Source organism: Buteo buteo, unplaced genomic scaffold (genome assembly GCF_964188355.1).
Source record: "Buteo buteo unplaced genomic scaffold, bButBut1.hap1.1 HAP1_SCAFFOLD_56, whole genome shotgun sequence".
NCBI lineage: Eukaryota > Metazoa > Chordata > Aves > Accipitriformes > Accipitridae > Buteo > Buteo buteo.
In genome coordinates, this window is record NW_027439222.1 from 523,293 (window position 1) to 542,685 (window position 19,393).

Genomic DNA, 19,393 nt, shown 5'->3' on the forward strand with positions numbered 1-19,393 from the left:
GTGATCTGTACCAGCAGTGGCTTAGGAACCCGGACCAGGGCTAAACCCCAGCAAGAGCCTTTGCACAGAGCTGTTGCTCTGCAGCTCCCCAGCTTGCCTCCCCAAACTCCTCATCCAGCAAAACCTCCCATGCTTATGCGCAGCTTTGATTCTCAGGGCTCCGCTGTTCCTCTTGCTGATGCTAATGCCCTTGGTGGCATCAGTTCCCATAATCACGGATTGCTGTGTAAAATATTTATTGCAGGACTGATCCTTCTGAGATTATTATCCTGGATGAAATGTCACCAACGACTGTATGGAAGGCTCTCACTTTGAAGACAGAAACCCTTTGAATCCAGGGAGGAAAAAGGTAAAGGATTGCACACGAACGTGTCCGTGCTCCTCTGCAAGCGACGGTGCACGCCTACGCTTTTCCCACGCTTTGGCCGGCAAGGCTGAGCAAACAGCCTGTCCCTGGGAACAGGCAGTGAGGACCGTGGCATGCAAACCAGCTCCTCTCTGCTGGGGTGGTCCCCCAAACAGGGCTGAATCAGCAGCAGCTGGCAGGTCTTCCACTGATGATGCTCTCCCTCTTTTTCTCTTCCCTTTGCCTTTCCCCACTCCCGCTTTTCACGTTTAGGAATCTTGACTTGGAAGGAGAGGAGCGAGAGCGTGACTCGGGGATGTGCCAACGCAGACAGAGGGAGAAAGCGCTTTGTTTCAGTTGGAGGATTCCCATTAAAGCCATGCAGATGTTTTCAGTTATCCTTGGTGTGCTTCAGGCATTCAGTGTCTCTAGACCAGCAAGCTGAGGTGAACGTCACAGTCAATGGGAGTTTGGTGGTGTTAAGTCTGTGTGCGTACGTGTGCGTGTGGGGGTGTGGGTTTGTAGTGGTAGAGGGACTGCTACTGCTTTATCATTCAGTGCTCTTCTTTTAATACCTAATTCCTCCGCTTTTTTTTTTTTCCTCTTTTTTCCAAATGTAAACTGGGAATGTCCAAAATAATTTTCTGTTATATTTGATGCATTCTCCACTTTCTTCTTCATCACGACCGGGTTTTTGGTCTGGTTTGGGGTCCTGGCTTTAATTCACTCTTCTGTCTCTTACTGGTACGAGAGGGATGCCCTCTGTGGCAGGGCAGCATAGAGAGCGTCCGAGCAGTTGGCCTAAGGTGAAAGAGAAGCATTTGCTCCCTGCGCTTCAGTTTTACCTCTCTTGCTTGGTTTGGTTTTGGTTTTGGTTTTTTTGCTTTGGCTCTGCCATCAGCCTGGGAGCTGCAAAATGCAGAACTGCCACCTTCTTGTCCCCTGGCTGTACACTGCATCTAAGGGAGCACTTCAGGTATTTGATTTTGAGTACACCGTATGGTCACAGGAGCGGCCAGATGAGACCTGGGGGGGGCTCTGTGTCCCTGGGCTGCCCCCTCTGTTGTTCCTCCACTTTCCTTCTGTATTGGGTCTGGCTGAGTTGGAGTTCTTTTACCCCATAGCAGCCCTCGTAGTGCTGTGCTCTGTACTGGTAGCTAGAAAGCTGTTGATAACACAGCAGTGTTTTGGCCATGGCTGAGCAGTGCTGGCACAGCATCAAGGCTGTCTCTCTAACATTCCCCCCCTCCCCAGTAGGCTGGGGGTGGGCAAGATCTTGGGAGGCAACGTAGCCAGGAAGAAGGCATACAGGCAGCAAGAAGAGGCATCTCGGTAGCAAGTAAATCTTAGGTCCCTTCAGATGCTGGGGACCCTGCGTTCATGCAGCATTGGGCAGACCCCAGATGGATTTTCCCTTGGCACACTGTACAGATCCTGCCTGTGGAGAAGTTCCTCCTTTTGGTCATTCACGGTGTTATACAACTTTTCTTAGAAGAAAACAACTCTATGCGTAAAGGATGTTCACGCGCGGACTTCTTGCTGCACTTTAGATAACGGCAGGGCCGCGCAGGTGGCGTAATCGCTGGTACCAAGCAGGAGCTGCCTGGAGGCTCCTCTGTCACAGTCAACCAGCTCCGTTTATCCTGCGGCCAAGGGCCATGTGTAGGGACACAGCCTGAAGGCCACGCCGTACGTACGGTGCAGCACAGACCTGCACCCGCTCCGGTGAACTGTTAGGTGGATCCCCAACTCCTGGAGGTACAGTGATCTCCCAGTCAGGATCTCTGCAGCAGGCTGTTAAACTGCACGGTAACTTGGGAACCAGAGAAGATCCAGATCTGGAGGGGATGGTTAACCACAGGGCCTCACGTTGAACCTCCTCTAAGCTCGTCCTGTGCTTCCAGGGTTCTCGAGCCTCTCGGGGGGCATCTCCCAGACTGGCCGGTGACTCCCAGCTCCCTCGTTCCTGCCTTCCCCTCCCTGCCTGCCTGCCCCACTGTGGCCCCTGCAGCAGCACTCAGCTGAGCACCCTCCGTTGCTCCTGGGGAAAGAGCGTCCTCCTTGCTCTCCGTGGCATTCCCCCAGCACACGGTGCTGTAGCGAGGACAAGGCAGTCAGATACAGACACAGCCTGTTGAACAGACCGTCCTGCACGCAGTGCTTCCGATAGAGCAGCTCAGGAGCGAGGAGGTGAGCTGGGTGTGCTGCCTCTCACAAAGAGCATTTGACATCGGCGACCTTCCCCGCTGGACCCTCTGCAGCCTCTCTTTTTCCCGATGTTGTAGGTGTTAGGTTGTGTGGTTAAAGGTTCATCTCCACAAACACAGAGGAGGACAAAGGAGCAATGGCAGGCAGGGGAACCCCAGGGACCTAGGCAGAGGCAAGGGAGCACCCTGCTGTGGCTTTTCCCAGGGCTGTCGCAGGAGAGGGATCGCCCAGCTTGTCTGGGTATGAGGCTCACCAGACAAGTATTGACTCTCCCTTGCTCACCTCACAGACTGACGGGGGGAATGCGCTTCTGTGGCCATGCCCTGCCTCTGAAGCCCGGCCGTAGACAAAAAACTGGCTCAAACTGTGAAGGTTACCAGGCGAGACGTGACTGGGTGCACGTGTGTGGCAAGGTCTGTGCATGTGAATGTCTGAAACTGGATTCTGAGCTGTCAAGCAGAAGCCTGCTTCTCGCTACACGCAGCCAGCGTGGGCTGGTTGTAAATTTGGGTAACACCTGGAATAAGCAAAAGTGGCATGTCCCGAATCCTACAGTTAATAACGAGCTAGGAGAGAGAAGCCTTAATTCGGAGGCTGATCAGGCATTGTACTGCTCCCATAGACAACTTAGATTGGGAACACTGGGGGCGTGGGGTTCCAGAAAGAAGAGGTGGTGGCAAAAAGAAGGGTTCCCAGAAAGAAGAAGGGATCTTGAAGAGAAGGAGGGGACCCAGGAAGGAAAAGGTGAAGATCCTGGCTGGAGGAAGTATCCTGGAAGTGGCGGAAGATCTTGGAGACCAGAGAGCTGCGTGGAGACAAGTGCCAGGGGATGCCCAGGGACCTTGACCAGCACCCTGCGAAACTGGTAACGGCGAGCAGCTGCACAGCAGGAACCAAGGTGATGTTCTGCCTGACCTTCCTGGACCTGCAGTAGCCTCCCTGCTGGGATAGGGGAGTTGGCTCAAGCAACTGCAGGATTCAATAGGAATGCATTTCACCAAGGTAAAGAGGACACAGCAGTGGCTTGGAAATGCTGGTTGGTTTAATGGTAAAACTGGAATTATTCTGTCAACTGTGCATTCCTTTTAATATGGACTTAATTTAAAACGGCTGCTTTGAAGTTGTTCTGGCTTCACCTTAATCGACACCTGCAATCTTCATCATCTTATCTTCTCCAACAGCGACACCACACCCTGCCCCTCCCCACCCCCTGCAAAAAAAAACCAAAACCAACCCAGGAAAAGAAAGACTTCAAGGGCAAGCTAGGCAGCAAAGTTGTGCGAGATTGGTCAAACTGCTCAAAGTTTGCAGGGAGATTGGAGCTTGCAATTCAGATGTACGTCACTCAGCGTGGGGAGGGTAGTACGCACCTTTCACTGGAGTCAGAGGGAAAAACAGGGAGAAGGGAGCTGCAGCGTAAAGAGTAAAGGACACAACATTCTTAGGAAAACTCTCCTTTTTCTTTCCTTTTCCTTGCTCCTTCGCTTCCAGATCTCCGTGGTCGCAGTTTGTGCTGCCTCACCTCCAGCACAGCGTGCAGAATGAAAAGACTGTCACAGAATTCGTCTTCCTGGGGTTCTGCAGCACCCCAGCCCTGCAGCGCTGCCTCTTTGGCCTTTTCTCTGCCCTCTGCTCTGCCACTCAGATGGGAAACACACTTGTCTTTCTGCGTATCTGCCTGGACTACTGCCTCCACAGCCCCAGGTACTTCTTCCTCTGCCACCTCTCCATCGCGGACATCTGCTACGCCTCCAGCAATGTCCCCGTATGCTAAGGAGCCTCCTTGGACAAGGCAGAACCCTCTCCGTTGCTGGGTGTGGGGCACAGATCCATCTTTATTTAATCTTTGCACTTACAGCGTGCGTGCTGCTGGCCGTGATGTCTCATGTTCGCTACGTGGCAATCTGCCGTCCCCTCTGCTGTGCCCTCATCATGATCTGGAGGCTGCGCCTCACCCTTGCCACAGTTTTGTGGGCTTTGGCGTTCGTATTTGGTACACTGCAAGCCTCTCTGGCTTTACACCTGCCTTTCTGTGGCCCCTGCGAGGCTGTCCACTTCTCCTGTGAAATTCTTGCTGTCTTAAAGCTGGCCTGCACTGCCGCTCCTGCCAATAAAGTCCTGATCTTTGCTGTTTGTGTGTGCTTCTTCCTCTTCCCTTTAGCCTTAATCCTGATTTCCTCCCTGGACATCCCGGCCACCGATCTGCGCATCCGCTCTGTGCCAGGATGGCACGAAACCTTGTCCACATGTGGCTCTCACCCGACCGTGGTGGGTGTCTTTTATGGAAACGCCATCTTCATGTACGCGGGGCCCGGGAGCGGTAAGTTCTCTGGGAGGGAGACAGTTCTTTCCCTTTTCTACACTCTCGTCAGCCCCAGTTTGAAGCCCGTCATTTACAGTCGGAGGAACAAGCAGGTGAAGGAAGCCTTGCTGAAGCTTCAGAGAAGGAAGAGGGTCTTTCATTCCGTCTAGCTGGCGCTCTAGGCTTTCACCTGTCTCCTGCCTTGCTGCTCTTTCTTCTTGAGCTCTTGGGGTATTTCTCACGGAATGTTAAGTGGTTAAAACGTAACACAAGACATGGTTATTCAAATGCATTTGTCTCTTGTTTCTCTGTGCAGCCTGATGAATATCATGGCACTAAATGACTCATTGTTATTCCTTGTATTGCAGATAACTAATTCTTGTTCCTCAGATGCAGCTGTCCTAGGCGGGTAGTATGTTTCACCGGAACTGTTGACCCAGGTGGAAAAAACAGTCTTCTCGGTTCTAGCTAGCAGCCAGGATAAACTACTGTGTAGCAGGGTTTTTTTCTGAATCTACGCATTGATCCAATAAGATATTCTTTTTCCCTACCGTATTTGTGCCTCCTGTTATCCTCAGGATGCTAGAGCTTCAGCTCTACTGTTAGAAAGAAAAAGAGAGAAAACATGATGCTGCTAGTGGGCTTTGCTTCTCAGGAGGGTGAACGAGCCTGAGAAGGGTTTTCCTTCTGCACACTTTTGAGCCTGACACCTCTCATGCAGGAAGTTTCTCTGTTCTGGAGAGTTTTTGCTCAAAGCAGAGCTGGCTTCTCCCCAGGCACTAAGTTTTCCAAGCGGGAAGGCCCTAGGGGTGCATGGCTTTAAGTAGCTGCCTGGATCCGCATCATAGCTTGTGATTTCACAATGGTCCCTATTGTGTCTCTGGAGTTGGTGCACACTGGGTGCCACTTAGCTCCTCCCGTGAGGGCTACTCCATCAGTCCCTGGGGAATCGGGCCCCCTGACTGACCTGGAGGTTCAGTTGTCCCCGAAACCCAGTGACTGACGTGAGGATGAACCCAAACGGGGGTTACAAAATGACACTTCTGGAAGAGTTACAGGTAGCACGGCCGGGGCTCAAAAGTGCAGTTTTGTGGGTTGGGGTTGTTTTTTTTCCAGTTTGGAAATCACTTTTTTAGACAGGAACCTCAAGAACAAAGCAGGAGGTGGGTTTTTTTGGTCTGAAACACTCATCCCTCTCCTGCTGTATTAAAGACGTCCAGACTCTCGTGGTATACAGTAGAGGTGATGTTATGGGCTGTTTTATTTGCGTATGGGAAGGAAAACCTCCTACAAGTCCGTGGTTTTAGGGCTGTGCCTGAAGGAGGAGGAGGCGGCACGTAGAGGCGTGATGGCTCGTGGACTCGCGTGGACGCAGGGGTGGGTGATGGCTGGGAGGACGTAAGGGAGCTCTCCACCCCCAGCCCCAACTTTTCCCTTCTTGTCGTTGCTAAACAGAGACATGACGAGGAGGCAGTGATTGACCGGGGAAGAAGGAGCAACACTGTCAGTGTTCGCTATGAGGAGGAGGAGTTGGAAGGTGAGTCTCTGCTGAGATCCTGGTAGAGGAGCCACCAGCCCAGCGCGTTTTCCCATTGCACAAAGTCTCTCCTGTGTGCCTTGTTGGGTGTCACATCATGTGCAGCAAAACGTGCCGCGCTTCTCAATGAAGCAGCACAGTTATTGTCACGTTTTTTACTATTATGGCTTTTTAAATGGAGGGAAAAAGCCCCCCGGGAGGCCATGGTGTGAGCTGTAGCCACGGGGCTCGATAATTCACGGCTTTTTTTCTCGCAGAGGCTGCTCCTGGCTTGGAGAGGTCAGGAGAATCATTTCAGGGCTGCAGACGCGGGGCTGTGATTTTCTTTTTTTGTTCTGGAGTTCATTACGATGGGACTGATTTGATTGTCTCTTGTCGCCTCGTGCCATACAGAGATTTTGAAAATAATTAGCTTGTGTTGCTGCTTAATGAGCAAGTCTGAGTGTTGTCCAGCCGAAGCTGGAATTTGAGAAGAGGTCCAATACTTTGGGGGCACTTTTAGATGACCCAGAGCCAACACTTGTTGTTGCTGTGTTGTTGCAAAGCTCGAGTAAAATAGGCTTGGAAAAAAGGAGGTCCAGTGAAAATAACATTCAGGGAAGCTGGCGTTGCTCCTGGGATATATAACCGTGGCTTAGCAAGGCACCGGCCACCTCAACCATTGCCGCAATGCCGAGAGTGCTGCAAAAACCGCTGCTTTTTCGCAGGCCACCGGACCCTGTACGTGGGCGCGCGGATGCCACTGGTTAGGCAGAGCCACCGGCATCACCGACGCCACAGCCAGAAGCATCGGGAAGGGGAACGGGAGAAGGACTCTGCCCCGATGGAGCAGGGCTACCACTGTAAGTCCCACCGCGGCATTCGCTAAACTCCTGGGGGCAACGTGGGCGCTGGGGCCTTCTGCAAGCAGGTCCCCGTGGCTAGTTTGAGTGAGTTGCTGTTCTTCCGAGGGAAAGTGGCCGTATTGAGCAACACCCTCTTTTTCCCAAGTTTTCTTTTTTTTTGTTGTTTTTTTTTGTTTGTGTTTTTTTTAATGCAGTTAAATGCATAATGGGTTTAGGCTCGTCTTCCTTAGAGGGATCCTGGCTTTAAAAATGGCAATGTGGGGAAGGAAAGCAGCCCATCCTCATGCAGAGGTGGACTAGATGCTTCTCCTTCTCCACGGCTCTGTGCAAGCCCAGACAGACGCAGAAGAGAGGGGCCAGCCCAGTGTTTATGGCTGCACTGGTGCTGATGGCCACTTTGCACGTGAGCGTGACGAGCTGTGTTCAGGCGCGGTAACGGGATGGGTCTTTGCCTTCTGCCCCCAGGCTCCCCGTCCCAGCGGGTGCAGTTCATTCTCAGGAGCAAGGAGGATGAGCAGCACCTCCCTCACCACTTGTTCTCCGAGCTGGATGAGATCTGTGTAAAAGAGGGCCGAGATGGCGAGTGGAAGGAAACGGCAAGGTAAATCCCTGCTGCTTGGCTGCGGTGGGAGAGGAGTCCCTGCACCGGCAGCGCCCGTGGGCTCTGCTTTCTCCTCTCCAGGATGCGAAGCTTTTGCAGCTGCAGGTGGCGGCACGAGGAGCCTTCTCCTCTTGCCACCCCGTGGCTCTGTCAAAGGGGTTGCAGAGCTGGGGCTGTTTTCTTGCAATGGGGCTGATCGCACCCGATGTCCGCAGGTGGCTGAAGTTTGAGGAGGACGTGGAAGATGGCGGCGAGCGCTGGAGCAAGCCCTACGTTGGCACGCTGTCCTTGCACAGCCTCTCCGAGCTGAGGAGCTGCATCAGCAACGGGTCGGTGCTGCTGGACATTTGTGCCAACAGCATCGAAGAGATTGCAGGTACCATGGGCGCTGCATCCCTCCGGGAACGGCCGAGCTCAGCTCGCCACGGTGCTCTTCACTCCCAAATCAAACCCTGCCCCAATGGCACGTCCTTTTCCAGAAGTGCCACTGTGTTTTTCTCACGAGCTGTTTTTGGATGTAGACTGGGCATGCAACAGTCGCACCGTTTTTTTATTCCAATGCGGGGTCCTTTTGAAAGCAGTTTGTGGGGTTGGAGAAGCCACTAGAGAATATTCTGCAGCCAAAAAGGAGCGTGTGTCAGGGCTTAGCAGGCTGCTCTTAGAAATACAGAGTCTGCGTAAGAGCTGAACCTCCTTAAAGGAACTATTTCTTACAAGCTGTTTCCTCGCATTCTTTTTTTTGCTTTTGCCTTAAGATCCAGCATGTAAGAGTTTTAAGGCAGAGTTTATCTGGCGATGACCAAGCAGTGTATTTCTGTGGGGAAGATACTTGAAGTTAATTGCAAAAGCCGCTTTGGAGAAGTTATCTTTGGCTGGCGGCAGGTCTCCATTCAGCCCTTTCAAGGGCTGGAGAAGTCGGAGCCGTTCTTAGCACGTTTCTCCCTGGGCTCGGCAAATTGCACTCGATCAGCACGGGAAGCTCTGGGAACGTCTGTGCTATAGATCGCTTATAATTTGGGTGAACGTGTAGAGTCAGAAAGGCCAGGTCGGGCAAGAAAATTGCGTAATTTAGAATGGGAAATATTTATCTTAGCGGAATGATGAATAAGCACTTGGATGCCATGTTTCTTAGCAGAAGAAAATTCTCGTTTTGGCTGCAAAGGCTGAACATTATTAAAAGGCCTTGCTATGCAAGGCTGAGCCGGCATTAGGGTGCAGCCTGTGTGGCACAGCCTTCCCTGGGGGCTTTGGGGGTCGGGACTTGTTGGGGTTTCTGCTCTGATGGCTTTGTTTCCCTTTGCCATCCTCAGATACGATCCTGGCCCAGCAAGAACAGTCCACGGAGTTTGACGAGCACGTGCGGGCGCAAGTTCGAGAAGTCCTTTTGAGGAAGCACCACCATCAGAACGAGAAGACAACCAACCTTCTGCCCGCTGTCTGCTCGTTTGCTGATGTGAGCAAGAGGCAGTCAGACCTGCACCTCCTCTACAAGCCAGGTGAGGCTTTCTGCAGGGCTGTGGCCCCATTAGACTTGTCCGGGCAAAGGAGAAGCGTCCCAGTTGCTCCTCGTCCATCTTTCTGAGTGTCTTTCTTTTTCCTACCAGCCCAAACAATCACCTCTTGTCCTTCTCCCACCGCTGCAGAAGCTAAAGATGGGGTGAACCCTGAGAGCAGAGCAACGGATTTAAGCAAGGTGAGACACTCGTAGCTTTCTCACGCCTTTAGGGCCAGATTTGCTCTTGCAAACTTGGCTGGAGAGTGTGCTGCAGAGCGCTGTGGGCTTTGCTTTTGGGGTAATTGCCTGAAAATCGCTTGTCGTGCCCAGGCGGAGCTGCACTTCATGAAGAAAATTCCCACCGGGGCTGAAGCATCCAACGTGCTCGTAGGAGAGCTGGATTTCCTTCACCAGCCCATCGTGGCATTTGTCCGCCTGAGCCCGGCTGTCCTCCTCTCGGGCATGACGGAAGTTCCCATCCCAACAAGGTGCGAATGAGAAGCGCAAATTTTTTCCGTAAAAAAGACACCCAACCAAAGATCGAGTTGCAGGCATCAGTTTGGTGTCCCAAGGGAACAAGGCGAGTGGGAGGGGGAGCAAGCACGTTTCCCCCACCCGCATCTCCTCGCCTTCATTTCTCCATTCCCTGCTGTAGCTTTTAAACCCATCGGCCAATTGTAATGAAAGTTGGCCCCCAAATGAAATTTGCCGTCGGTTTTGAAGAATTTCAAATTCATCGTGGCGTCGCTGAGCCTACGTGTCCCGTCTTGAGCCACGCTCCGGGCTGGGAGCTGCCAGGGCTTTCCTTGGGTGCTCTTGGAGCAAGGACACCTTCTTCTCTCTCTCATTTTGTTTTTCTTGCCCAGGTTCCTGTTTGTTTTGCTTGGACCAGAAGGAAAAGCCCATCAGTACCATGAGATCGGCAGGTCCATGGCCACTATCATGACAGATGAGGTGCGACAAGATGAGATAGCTCCGGGTCATTTTTGCCTTTCTTCAGCTCTCCCTGTCTCTGAAGTAGTGAGGAAGAGGATTTGCTGTCCCAGCTGCCCGCAGCTCTCCAAATAGCCCAGCCCTCTTTCTCACCCCGAAGCGAACACGCAGATTTGCATCACCCCACATCCTGGAGGCTGAAATCCCACCCGGGGTGCATCCTGCACCTCATCCTTCTTGCCGGGGTCCCCAGCACGCTGTCGCCAGTGGTGGCATTGCCAGGGCCAGTCAAACTTCTCTTGCTCTTTAAGCAGAAGGGTATGGTGTGCCATGGGGGACGGGGGCCTCGTGGGGGAGATGATTACAAATGCCCTGACGCACAGATTTTTCCTTTTGGGGGAGTATTTCCTGCCCTTTCCAGCAGGAAATTTTGGGGAAAAAGCCTTGCGTTTAGCCAAGAGCTTATTGCACTGGTTAGGACCTCCGAGCTGGGTTGTCCTCTCACCAGGTTGTCTTCTCTTGGCAGGTTTTCCGTGACGTTGCCTATAAAGCCAAGAACGGGGCTGACCTCGTGGCTGGCATCGACGAGTTTCTGGATCAGGTCACGGTCTTGCCGCCAGGAGAGTGGGATCCATCGATCCGAATCGAGCCCCCGAAAAACGTCCCTTCGCAGGTGGGAGGCGCGAGGGGGACGGGCGGGACGGCTGGGGATGCTGTTCAGGGGCCCAAATTCACAAGGTCCCACTCTGACACAGTCACAGAGCCAGACCAGAAGCAAAACAAGCCAGCGGTTACAAGTCCATAGCTTTATCTTACTTCCATTTTAACAGGAAAAAAGGAAGATGCCAGGAGCTCTTGACGACAGTGCTTCTCACAGCACGCTGGAGAAACACAGTGGCCCTGAACTGCAGCGGACGGGAAGGTGGGAGCTTTAATAGTTTGGGTTTTTTTTCTGTTTGCTTCTCAAATCTGAGCATGCACCCTCCCTTCTAGCAGGTCTTTGGGGTTAGCTGGTTCAACGAAGGGGCTCCGCATTGCCAGCTTGGTCCCCTGGGCTGGGCAGGGGGGAGATCTGGGCAGCTGGGCTCAGCCCCAGCCATCACCATTGCACGCAGGTTTCCTTGATTTGGGAGGAAGGAGAGTGCTTCTTTTTAGCCACGAAAGTGACTCCGTGCTTCTGATTGCCCTTCTGCAGCAAAGCAAAGTCACCGTGTTCCTCCAAGAGAACAGACTCTCTTCTTTTTCCTTCCTGCAGGCTCTTTGGAGGTTTGACCCTGGACGTGAAGCGGAAAGCCCCGTGGTTCTGGAGCGACTTCCGGGATGGTCTGAGCCTGCAGTGCCTGGCGTCCTTCCTCTTCCTCTACTGTGCCTGCATGTCCCCTGTCATCACCTTTGGGGGACTGCTGGGGGAGGCGACCAATGGCCAGATAGTGAGCACGTCTCTCTGTTGGGGGGCATGGGGGAGGATAAAAGTCAGGCCAAAGTCCTCGCTGCAGTGAATCGGCTTTGGTTTTTGTTTCTCCCTAACGATTTATTTACTCACGGCTGCCTCTCTTCCCCGGACAGAGTGCCATGGAGTCGCTGCTGGGCGCGTCCATGGCCGGCGTGGTGTATTGCCTCTTTGCCGGCCAACCTCTCACCATCCTCGGCAGCACCGGACCCGTCCTCGTGTTTGAGAAGATCCTCTACAAATTCTGCAAGTAAGGCTGGCTGCCGCAGCTGGGTGCTGCGAGAGCCTTCAGAAGGGGGCAGTGATGGAGAAAAGATGCTTTGCTTTGCTTTTCTGTTTCTTAGGGGTAGTTGCTAGATTTTAGTGACAGTCCTTTTGTTGCTATGGCTTTGATGGGAGATAAACCACCCTTATTGCCATAAGGTTTATCATTAAGCCCCAGCTTGCTGGCAGCAGGTGACTGGGTGCAAACCCAGCTGGTTTCAGTGTCAGGGCATCAGGGTGATGTGGGAGAACACCACCTGGCCCAAGAGGGACCTGACCTCAAGCAGCCTCCAAGGTGTTAACACAAGATCCTTGTTCAACAGTGGTAACTAAATAATTGGCCTCTCCTCCTGTGGGTCTACACCCTGCACCACAGCCCCGAGGCTCTCTGTAGTAGTACCTGGAAACTGCATTTCCCATCCGCAGCCTTGACACGCTCCAGAATTGCTCCCTGTTTTCCCCGAAGGCAGGCATGTCTCAGGGCCTCTTGCTGGCCTTTGCAGCCTTTGTTTCATTTTGCTTTCCCAGGGAGTACACGCTCTCCTATCTGTCTCTGCGGGCGTGCATTGGGCTGTGGACCGCCTTCTTGTGCATAGTGCTGGTGGCCACCGATGCCAGCTGTTTGGTGTGCTACGTCACCCGCTTCACGGAAGAAGCCTTTGCCTCCCTCATCTGCATCATCTTCATCTACGAGGCTCTGGAGAAGCTGAGTCACCTGCGAGACACCTACCCTGTGCACATGCACAGCAAGCTGGACTTCCTCACCAGCTACTAGTGGGTTTTTTTCCCCCTGAGAAAGCTGCTGCCCCTTGGCAGGATCTGCGGGCTGCACCTCCATCGCCTTTCCCTTACCCCTGTCTTGGCTTCTCTCCTCCCAGCTGTAAGTGTGAGGCACCGACCCATCCCAGCAACGAAACGCTGCGTTTCTGGGCGAGCAACGGGATCAACGTGTCTGGCATCGCCTGGGAAAACCTCACGGTGACCGTAAGTGCCCCGAGCCACTGCTTCCTCGCGCCGCGGCCACGGGGTCCAGGGGCATTTGCATGGTGCAAAAGTCAGAGCCCTTCAGGGAATGATGGGCTTCAAACTGTGCTAGTGCTGCTCGGAAAAGTCCTTGCTTAAATCTAGCGTGTGGTTTGTTAAAACCGCTTGGTCCTCGGGAGGAGAGTCCACCTTGTCCCAGTCTACCTGGTCCCCAGCGTTGTGGGTAGGTAGCAAGTGTCCCCCTCAAGCCTGTTGCCGGACAGTATTTCTGACTGGGAGGAAGGTTAAGTAGTGGGTGGTTTGATTATTGTAGAAGTTGTAGGTAGGACTTAAGTTCATGCTTGAAAGGTAGTAATTGGCCTCCTTAATGGGTTCCTAGTAACTCTGGGCCTTGCTTTCTCGTTCAGTGCTGTCTGTAGGTACATGCATAAATTTGCATGTCTGAGCAGCCTCTCAGGCTGTTGTGGCTGGAAGCAGAGCCCGGGCCTAGGGCGGCAGGCTCTTATGGTGGCCTTCATCCCCTCTTGGCCAGGTTCTGCGAGCCCTCCCCTGGGAAGGGACGATTTGTCTCTTCTCCTCCTTTCCTACCATGGTTGTCTTTAGCCCTCCTTCCCTCTTCCCTCTCTCTCTCTCCCCAAGAGTTTCCAGTGTTTCCTTCCCCTCTGGTGTCTTCTTTAGCCACGATTGCTCGAATGGCAGGCAGAGGATGTGCCGAGGGTGCGTGGTATGGTGTCCCCTCACATCTCGTTTCTCCGCTCTATAGTTCGATGTGTCACTTGTTCAGCTGCTGCTGCTCATTACATATAAATCTCCATTGGCAGGAGCAGTTAGAGGGTCGTGGATCTTGGACCAAGATCCTCAAAACCCCCTAGCTACGCGAGGTTTCCCTGCCGCACGTGCACTGCCTTTGTGTCCTGACGCTCTGTTTCTCCAGGAATGTCGGCATTTGCGTGGGGAGTTTCAAGGACCTGCCTGTGGACGCGACGGCCCCTACACGCCTGATGTGTTCCTCTGGTGCTGCATCCTCTTCTTCGCCACCTTTGCCCTGTCAAGCTTCTTGAAGAAGTTTAAAACCAGCCGCTACTTTCCAACCAGAGTAAGTAGAAGATGGTGGCCAGCGTCCATCTCCACACTCGTTTCCCAAAATGGCTTTCCTGGAGCACTAAGCAGTATTAGCCCCGCCATGGTCAAGCTGGGAAACGTTGGCCTTGCAGGCCAAGCTCTCCAAGAGCTTGGATGTCCCGCACTCATTTCCGTGAGTGCAAAATCATCGTAGCATTTCCCACCTGCCTCGCGATCTGCCCCAGATTGAAGATTTTTGGGGTTTGATTTTTTTTAATTTTTTTTTTTTTCCCCCTCCTCAGGTAGTAGGAAGTCAGGTTTCCCAAAGTTTTGGGGGTTGGGGTTGTGGTTTTTTTTCCCTACCTTCTGCGCATTATGTGCTCGAGCGGAAAGTAGATTCGAATGAGGAGGTTCCTTTTGAGGACTAAAGGATGCCTCAGTGCCTTGTTGCCGTTGTAGCTGTGAGTGTAGCTGTAGTGGCAGACATCTCTTTTCTTATTTTTAATATTATTATTATTATTTTTAGGTTTTGACTTAAACCAACCCTTGTCCGCCTAATTAAGCTTTTTTTATTATCTGACGCCAGATCTCACGGGGACAAACACAGCAACAGTATCTAAGCAAGGGATCAGGCTGCATGTGCTCAGAGGGGTGGTGGGATTTGGTTAACCAGCCTGAATGTTGTGGATGTCCGCAACTCTTGCATCTCACGTTACGGCCCTGTTTGCCATGCCCCTTTCACCTCTGGTTTCTCGCCCCAGGTACGGTCCACGGTGAGCGACTTTGCTGTTTTCCTCACCATCGCCATCATGGTGCTCCTTGACTTAGTGGTTGGGATCCCATCGCCAAAGCTCCAGGTCCCCCACACGTTCAAGGTAATGGGGTGTTTTGGCACGTGGGGGTGCCACAAGGTGATGCCGGGGCAGGGCAGGGCTGAGTCTGGAGGAGATGCTGGTGGTGTGACCATCTCCTCTTCCACCTCCAAGTGCCTTGCTTCCTCCTGGCAACGAGAAGATGGCCCCAAAACTAGATACCTACAGGAGAAGTACCTAGAGGTGCTTGCAAAGAGGAGACTGGCACTGCTGAAGCCCACGGGAGAGGGGGACATGAAGCCAGGGCTGGGAGGTGCTCTGACACAGGGAGGGAGGGGAAAAGGAAAGCCAGTGGAGTGCCTGGGCTGGGAGACGATGCTGATGTGTGGGCTTTGTTGCAGCCTACCAGAGACGACCGCGGGTGGTTCATCAACCCCATAGGACCCAACCCTTGGTGGACGGTGTTGGCTGCGCTCGTCCCAGCTCTGCTCTGCACCATCTTGATATTCATGGACCAGCAGATCAGTGCCGTTATTGTGAACAGGAAGGAGCACAAGCTGAAGGTAAGGGCCTGCGAGAGATGACCCCGGCCCCAGCCCCTTCTGGGCTGCAGGTCTGGGGAGAAGCTCTTATTGCCGATGCTTTCTGAAGGCATTGGTTTGGGACAAGGTCAGGCTGCGTGGCAGGATGCTCTCCTGGATTAACGATGATGCAGGGAGCAAGTGACAGGGCAGTTCAGATGAGCAACCTTTTGGAGGAGCAAATTAATCTTGGAGCAATATGGAAGCGCGTTTTTGTTTTGAAACGGCAGCGGCAGCAGGTGCGGGGAATGCATTGTTTTGATGCGCTGCCAGGGATAACTCAGAGTCACACCTTCCTCGCAAGTGGTAGAATTTTCTTTGTGAGTGAAAAAAACGGTTTGGTGGTTTTGGGTTGTGGGTGGGTATTTTTTGGAGAAGTATGTATCGCACAAGCTCCCCATATCCCTTGTGTCTGAACTCCTGCCAGATTTTCATGCCAGGTGCTTGTGCAAAGCCTGCGTACACCCTTACTTGTTTCCATTTCTTGTTTTAAATTCTGAAGAAGTTGACCTGTGCTCGAGCAGGGTTTGAGTCTGACTTGCAACGTTATCCTTGCTCTTGTGCTATGGGATGCTCTGTTTCTTGTTTTCCTGCCTGCAGAAAGGATGCGGGTACCACCTGGACCTTTTCGTGGTGGCCGTGATGCTGGGGGTGTGCTCGGTGATGGGGCTGCCCTGGTTTGTGGCTGCGACCGTCCTGTCCATCACCCACGTGAATAGCCTCAAAGTAGAGTCTGACTGCTCAGCTCCAGGAGAACAACCCAAGTTTCTGGGGATACGAGAGCAGAGAGTCACTGGCTTGCTGATCTTTGGGCTCATGGGCTGCTCCGTCTTCTTCACTTCCGTGTTAAAGGTGAGAGGAAAATGCAAACCACCCGACAACCGCGAGCTTGTTGGAGGTTACAGAAAAACAGTCCCCTCTCTGCAGGCCTGAGTAGTTAGTTGTGGAGCGGAGGAGGAGGGGGTGATCCCAACCCTTGGGGCTTGACCCACGGTGGGAACCAGCCTCGGTTAGGCTTTGCAGCCCTTCGGGCCCCCGTTTGGTGTGCTCGAGGCAAGCGAGCAACGCAACTGCTTGAATTTTCGGGTGTCTTTCAGGCCCGCCCATGTTTATGGGTTACAGCTGAGCATATTCAGACCAGCACGTCTGCTCTCTTTCAAACAGGCAGCCCTTTACTGGCTGCAATTTGCTCCCCAAATGCCCCGGAGCAGCTGTTCCCAGGAGCTAAACACACTGAGGTCATCCCCGTGGGCTTCCTTGCACGTTCCTCCCACAAAGTAATCTCGTCTCTAGGCTAAAAGGAGGCCTGTGGCCTTTGCCTGTTGCCCCAAGATTAGGCAGAAGTGTTTTTCTACCGCCACAGAATGCGGCATAGGGTAGCACGGGTGAAATCGCCTATTTTCCTCCAACCTTTCTGGAAAATAGGAGTATTCTGAGGAGAGGTAACTCCAAAGTTCAGCCTAAAGCAGAGCCTTAGCTCACTCGTGCGCACAAAATCTTTAATGGTTAAAACCTGACCCATCTGTAAGCCTGAATGGAAGCTGGAAGGCTTCAAGCAATTTTAGGCAGTGCCTGTGGAAGAGGGTGGTAATACTGAAAATGCAATATGGAGAAAGAAACGATTGCATTCTTTTTTTTTTTTCTCTTTTCCCCCCCAGTTTATACCAATGCCTGTGCTCTATGGCGTCTTTCTCTACATGGGTGTGTCGTCGCTCAGAGGAATTCAGGTACGGACTCTTTTACAGCGTGCAGCATGTCGTCTCCCTGGTATTTTGTCTCCGTAGCAGCAGGGAAAAAAGCAGTGGCATGGGAAAAACTTCTTGCAGAGCAAGCAATGAAACTCTTTTGTGTAAGAAAAAGATTGGTGGAGGCACAGGAGGTATATAGGGCTGGGAGGACCAGGCAAGTTCAGCGCTCTCTGTTTCAGGGTTTAGGGCAGGTCAGTGTTTGGTTACGTGAAAGCGGGGGAATTCAGTGCAAAGGGAAGGCAGTTTCTGCCACTGGTGGAAATCCTCGCTGGGGGATTCAGTGGGCCGAGAAATGCTAATAATGGAATGGCACGGAATAGTTGCCGTTTGGTGGGCAGCTCTCAGGGGCAAGCCGGTTGATAGATGGAGCGAAGGGAAAATGGGTGCTGCTCCCAGGAGGAACGCGGTGGGATCCAGGATTTCTGACGGCAAGCGAGATGCTGCAAACCGCCTCCACGTCTCGAGAGGGCCAGAAACTTGCCGCAGTCCCAAGGCGGCAACCTTTCCCTTTTATTTTGCAGTTCTTTGATCGCTTGAAGCTGTTTTGGATGCCAGCGAAACACCAGCCGGATTTCATCTACCTGCGGCACGTGCCCTTGCAAAAGGTGCATTTGTTCACGGTGATCCAGCTGACCTGCCTCGTCCTGCTCTGGACCATCAAGGTGTCCCGTGCCGCCATCATCTTTCCCATGATGGTAAGAGCTGCCGCCGCTCAGCAGCGGGGTGTTTGCAGCGTTGGAGTGAGAGGTGGCATCGTCTCTGAGCTCACCGCATCTTCCCTCTTATTCGTGAAGGTTTTGGCTCTCGTCTTTGTCCGGAAAGCGATGGATTTCTGCTTCTCAAAGCGCGAGCTCAGCTTTCTGGATGACCTTATGCCAGAAAGGAAGAAGAAGTTGGACGATGCCAGAAATGAAGCCAGAGAAGAAGAAGAGGTAAGGCTTGCTGGGTCCTCGGGGCTGGACATCTCCGTCGGGCTGTGAGGTTGCCTGTTTCTCTTACAGCTTGTCTGGAAACGTTGGGGGAAGATCAGCACTCAATCGAAATAGATCCCAATAGCCTGGATCCCACGTTGTAACCTTTGTTTCCTCAAGTAGCAGTGAGCTGAACGCTTGAATACAGGTGTAATTTTTAAAACGAGTCGTTTTTCACAAAGGTCATTATCATTACGATGATTATTATTAGAAGGTGCTGCTGCTGCTGCTGGCAAGATTTGCTCATAATCGTGTTTTGAACACCCAATCCCCCTGCCCCAAAACCTTTGGAGTGAACGGTTTCTACCCTGCTGCACTAATACCTATAGCTGCCAAGGGGCAGAAGGGGAGGGCAGACTGCTAAGTTTGTGCTGGGCATTCAGCTTATCTCCACTTTGACCAAAGACAGAGAACGTGATTTGTCCCTTTTTCACCTCAGGAGTCCAGGAGGGCGATGGAAGCTGCTGCTGCTGCAAGTTCAGTTCAGCTGAACGTGGGGAAGACCAGTGACATGGATATCCCAAAGCAAGGCAGTGACAGGTAAAGCCCCACCAAGCGCCAGGACCCCCGGCAAGATTAGCTTGAAGGGGTTTGGCAGAGTTTTCTCCACTTGCCTCTTTGTGGGGCATCCCACAGAAACCAGCAGGCAGCTTGGTGGGAAAATCAAATTCGGGGGCAGGGCTGCAGGAGGTGATCGCAGGGCTCTGACCCCAAGCAGAGTGGCTGCAGCACTCGCGTTTGACCCCCAAACCTTGCATCATCAGCGCCTTTACGGTAGCTGGAGTTCCTCATACTTACACATGAGGAGTTGCAGGCGTGATCTGTACCAGCAGTGGCTTAGGAACCCGGACCAGGGCTAAACCCCAGCAAGAGCCTTTGCACAGAGCTGTTGCTCTGCAGCTCCCCAGCTTGCCTCCCCAAACTCCTCATCCAGCAAAACCTCCCATGCTTATGCGCAGCTTTGATTCTCAGGGCTCCGCTGTTCCTCTTGCTGATGCTAATGCCCTTGGTGGCATCAGTTCCCATAATCACGGATTGCTGTGTAAAATATTTATTGCAGGACTGATCCTTCTGAGATTATTATCCTGGATGAAATGTCACCAACGACTGTATGGAAGGCTCTCACTTTGAAGACAGAAACCCTTTGAATCCAGGGAGGAAAAAGGTAAAGGATTGCACACGAACGTGTCCGTGCTCCTCTGCAAGCGACGGTGCACGCCTACGCTTTTCCCACGCTTTGGCCGGCAAGGCTGA

At 52.7% G+C, this 19,393-nt stretch overlaps 1 protein-coding gene across 1 annotated transcript; it reads left to right on the forward strand.

Moving 5' to 3' along the window:
• The first annotated feature begins 6,773 nt into the window (after positions 1–6,773).
• On the forward strand, positions 6,774–19,393 carry LOC142027793 (electroneutral sodium bicarbonate exchanger 1-like). Its single transcript, XM_075022003.1, has 19 exons — positions 6,774–7,839; positions 8,055–8,302; positions 9,150–9,335; positions 9,444–9,496; positions 9,548–9,822; positions 10,201–10,288; positions 10,794–11,064; positions 11,453–11,697; positions 11,834–11,967; positions 12,510–12,714; positions 12,798–12,965; positions 13,729–14,061; positions 14,789–14,902; positions 15,241–15,402; positions 16,021–16,272; positions 17,079–17,147; positions 17,690–17,863; positions 17,963–18,060; positions 19,273–19,393. Exons 1-19 carry the CDS (start codon positions 7,679–7,681, stop codon positions 19,391–19,393), a joined length of 3,357 nt encoding a protein of 1,118 aa, XP_074878104.1. The 5' UTR covers positions 6,774–7,678.

Coding starts and splice junctions, on each gene's coding strand:
- LOC142027793 (XM_075022003.1), top strand. CDS start 7,679: ATGGGTCTTTGCCTTCTGCCCCCAGGCTCCCCGTCCCAGCGGGTGCAG. Junction 8,303..9,149: donor AATCAAACCCTGCCCCAATG/GCACGTCCTTTT, acceptor TGCCATCCTCAG/ATACGATCCTGGCCCAGCAA. Junction 12,715..12,797: donor ACCTGCGAGACACCTACCCT/GTGCACATGCAC, acceptor GCCCCTTGGCAG/GATCTGCGGGCTGCACCTCC.